Genomic DNA, 4,595 nt, shown 5'->3' on the forward strand with positions numbered 1-4,595 from the left:
ACTGTAGCTTGATACACACGTCCTTTCAGATTCAGGGATAAACCATTCTGACGCCATAGGCGTCTCAATTTCGCAAACGCGGCCCGAGCGTTGCAGATTCGTGCATTCACCTCATCTGTCACACTACGATCAGAACTAATACAACTTCCAAGGTATGTAAAACGCTCCACAACTTCCAGTACCTCTCCCTGGATCGTAAGGTCGTGTTCAGTGACTGCACGTCCACAAGCATGACCTTACACTTTGTGGGTGCAAAGTGCATATCAAAGGACGGGATGACTTTGGTCAGTTCATCCAAGAATACTTGCGCCTTCTCCGTCTCTTCGAACATGAGAACGATGTCGTCTGCATATTCCAGATCGACAAGGTTTTCTTCATTGGCTATTTGAACACCAGGGTTTTGGAGACCCTCCAGCTTTCGTCTCATTATTTCATCGATCACAAAGTTGAAAAGTAATGGAGAGAGTGGGCATCCCTGACGGACACCGCTTTGTGTGCGGAAGCTTTTGGAGAGCTCTCCGTACACTCTCACACGTCCGGAAGTCTGAGAATACAAAGAACGTATTGTGTTTTCAAACTTCTGGGGCATTCGTTGGTGGGCAAGCGTCTCAAGAAGAACAGACCAATCAACCGAGTCGAATGCGCCTCGGAAATCCAGGAATACTAGAATCGTGGGTCGCTTATACGTATGGCGTTGTTCTAGCACCTGACGCAGTGTGAAGATTTGGTCAACACAACCCCTACCAGACCGGAATCCTGCTTGCTGCTCTCGAGTCAGTATTTCACGAGCCACCGTAAGGCGACGAATCACAATTGACGCCAACAGTCTCGTTACAACCGGGGTCAAGCTGATCCCCCTGTGGTTACCACACTCACTACGCGCCCCTTTTTTGAAAATGGGCACTATCACCGATTCTCCCCAGTTGTCTGGGACAGACTCCTTTTCCCAAATGCAAGCAAACAGGTCGGACAGGCGCTGACTGAGGACTTCACCCCCGTCTTTGAACAGTGCAGGTGGAAGGTCATCCGGACCGGGAGCTCGGTGGCGCTTGAGAGAACATATGCAATCGTAAACCTCCGAGGCCGTAGGTGGTTCCACGTTCACCGTCCGGGGTTCTACTTCACCTGTGGGCTCTAGATGAATGCCGGCTGGTGGCCACGACAGTTGTTGTTCGAAGTATTCGGCCCACCGGCCAAGGCGTTTTTCCTTATTCGAAATGGTCGGGTAATTCATCTACTTACTATATCGGTTGCTTGTATGATAGGACTTGTTCAGATTTAGGCGACAGCCTAGTCTCGGATATCGACGCGGTATTATTGGGACATTTTCCACCGGCCAAGGCGTTTTTCCTTATTCGAAATGGTCGGGTAATTCATATACCTACTATATCGGTTGCTTGTATGATAGGACTTGTTCAGATTTAGGCGACAGCCTAGTCTCGGATATCGACGCGGTATTATTCGTTGGGACATTTTACGATTAAAATACCGATTGGTGGTAATACAGTCTTGGGGCAACGTACGACAATTCTATGTTCCTTAAGTTCTCGATGGTCATAATCATTTCGTTACTGCACAAGACTAGCTCTTCCTTGTCTGATGACCATTGTGTAAGTTCACCTAAATGAGAAAATTACCGGATTCTTACGACCTGGACGATAGAGGCTAATGATTATTAGACAGATTTATCGTACTGAGCTAGTGGATTGCACACCTAGGACGAACTGAAAAACTATCCCACCCTCACAAGGTCTGTTGAAGAACACCCGGGTACAAATGAAACTCCACTAAGCTAGTTGAGAAATTGCCCGACCGGGAAAGAATTCTAGATTCCCCCAAAGGTTGCTTCTCAAAAGAAATGGCACTTTACTGTCGAAATAGGCGTATTAGGTTGTTTTTGGATTTTGAAATCACTCAAAAACTGAGTTCGTGTCACGGAAGATCTCTCGATCGGAACTCTGAATTTTCCTGATGCATATGTTCTATCTCACTTCAAAAATTTGCTACATACGCCCGTGATGTTAAGACTCGCCTCTTGCCTTCAAGGGTAAACAAAATTATCAGGAAAGTCAGCTTCCTGAAAGCAACCACTGAATGCCCGAAATCTACCGAGACTCTCAGGTCCGCTAGATGTTAACCAGATAGACAACGCCCCCTCAATATGCAGCGCGTCACGGCCTTGTATCAAACCCAGACAGCGCGAGTCAGCGTTGCTCAAGGTCAGACAATGCCCCCGCAATATGCAGCACGTCGCAGCCAGACCGTGTGCGTCAGCATTGGACCAAGTTCAGACAGTGTCCTTCCAATAAAGAGCTTGAGGCCGTTGTACTTTTCGCACTCGCACGCACTCGCGCTCTCGCAACCACTTTGTTGGAATATAGCTATTGTGTTCCCTTCCGTGGGCCTTTTTCTCTCTGACACTAGGCACTGGAGCAGGTCGGCAGCAGATACCACAGGCCGGCGAATCAGCAGATATAACAAAAATATGTGCGAAAGATGCTAATAATACAGCAGACTTTCTATTAGAAGATGGGCAAATGGGGCAACGGGTTTCAAAACTTGAAACGTAACTTAAAACTTCATTCTTATCATAAACAAAGCTGCTCCCCAGATTGCTGAAAACTCTTCAGCAACCTTGTGCATAGTCTCCTTTATGAGAATATATTGTGATATCTCGGATATCCTACCAACTGAAACATGAAGCAGCACAAATCTCTAAAGTTTGCAACGCACAACAAATTGGACCTATTTTAGACCGATTGAACCCATGTTATAGCCTTCCGAACTGCTAGTGTTTGTGAAACTTTCCGAAAAACCCTACACTAAGTAAGAACATTTAGAAGCTTTCATTCAACGGGTTTTTCCGCCCTGAAAGACTGCTCTCTTGTTCTGTGATTCTGAAGTGGGACGCGTCAAACTATCTTGCACGCTAGCTTTTTCACTGCAGCATTATATTTATCTTGTCTTAATAAGTTGTAATCACCATTGCTTTTCACCTTGTAAAAACATGCCGACCAGGGTCATATTGTAGCAAACCAGTATTTATTCCTCGTGTATCAGTATTTTATATGCTTTCCTTGATAATACGATATCTGTGAGACGTTTCCAAGGCGGGTCCAGCAGCAGGTTTGAAAGTGGTGGAGTGTGGATTCGAGTCTAAGTTTTTGAAACAGGCCACCAGCGTTTTCCACTGGGTTCGGATTGTGAACATACCTGATGCTCATAATGACTGGAGCCTCCTGTATGTACAACGAACCAACACGATGTTCACTTTTTTCACCAACCAGTTCCACCTCATCCCTGATGCATGGCTTCACAAGTTCTTTTTTATTACTCCTGAATCCTCATGTCGCCGCGTATTCTAGACTGAACTTGGCTCTGGCGGTGCTGATATACCTAAACAAGGAAAGCAGAGTTTTTCCATCTTGTACGTATTTTGTGTATGGGTTGTCTTTTTTCATCACATTACACTACGGCCTTAACTCCTTGTAGCCAGTCTCACACCGGTTCAATCAATCCACCTGATTGTTTCCCTCTTCTCTGTTCTGTTTCGTGGTTTGCCTGAGGTAAGAAAAATCTAATACGTAACTGTTCGCCACTACTTTTCAGGCAAACGGAGACCCTCCTGCCATCACAAACGGTCCAACCACTTCCTTTAACCTTCCAACAAATTCGACCCAACGCCAAAGGTCAGTCAGGTTATAAATCTCGATGTCTTTGCCTAACTTGGGTATGCCATTCAGCCTCTCTATCCCAGTTTCACTTGCTAAATGATCGTTGCGTACAGTTCTTGAAGCAGGTAACTGGAGCAGTGAGACTCTTTCCGATGGTTGTGGATTCAAACGCCGCTTCATTTCGCCGGTACTGGTTGCTCTAACCTCGCAATCTCTACTGATTTTAATCTTTCGCGCGTATGTAGCCATTTTCCACTCGATTTAACTCTATTGAGCTGTTTGTGTCGCTTGCGTGGAGTTTCCGCAAACTCAGTTGTTTTTGACGTTTTTTCGGAAGGCTACGTTCACAGTTGAACTTAGAGGGGCAGATGTGATGTCGAGCCGATGTCAATGACGTTATTTTTGTCATTTTCCATCTAGGTCGCCTGACATGATGTTGCGAGGTGTCGTGGCGTGTTCATATGGAAATGAGGCATCGTTGATTTGCAGTTGCGTCGCTGACCATATTGCTGACTATGCGCACTTTTTTGCGTCACTTTTAAATCGTTCGAACATTGTTTACATTAAGAGTTTTCAGCATTATTGTTCCCATAGTTGGATCTTGTTTAGCTTGTTTGAATTAACTTTGTTTCACCCGCTTGCTTTGGGGGCTAGCCTAGTCAGGGAACAAATTCTTCTTCCAAAATTACCTATGGGTGGTTATTTGGTATGTAATATGTTTGAAATTTTTTACTCTGCATATTCGAATAACTCGAGCGGTTGATGTGGGGCTAAACGTGCTGCTTTATGTGCACTAGTGCGTCTAATGGGAATTCGGACAAATAGGAACAATGAAAAACTGCGCGAAGGCTCGTTGGGAACCGACACTATTTCATGATTTCCTTAGATCTGGCAGCTGGTCTCCATATATATATATATATA

General features: G+C 45.2%; 1 protein-coding gene across 1 annotated transcript in view; it reads left to right on the forward strand.

Moving 5' to 3' along the window:
* Positions 1-4,595, forward strand: part of T265_00947 (hypothetical protein) — a gene marked incomplete at both ends in the record, with an annotated part of 84,995 nt that overhangs the window by 6,112 nt on the left and 74,288 nt on the right. Inside the window, one exon of the mRNA XM_009164862.1 lies at positions 3,610-3,689. Coding sequence (XP_009163126.1) covers positions 3,610-3,689 — 80 coding nt within the window. The remainder of the gene's footprint in view (positions 1-3,609; positions 3,690-4,595) is intronic.

The sequence above is a fragment of the Opisthorchis viverrini genome (genome assembly GCF_000715545.1).
Source record: "Opisthorchis viverrini unplaced genomic scaffold opera_v5_10, whole genome shotgun sequence".
Taxonomy (NCBI): Eukaryota; Metazoa; Platyhelminthes; class Trematoda; order Opisthorchiida; family Opisthorchiidae; genus Opisthorchis; species Opisthorchis viverrini.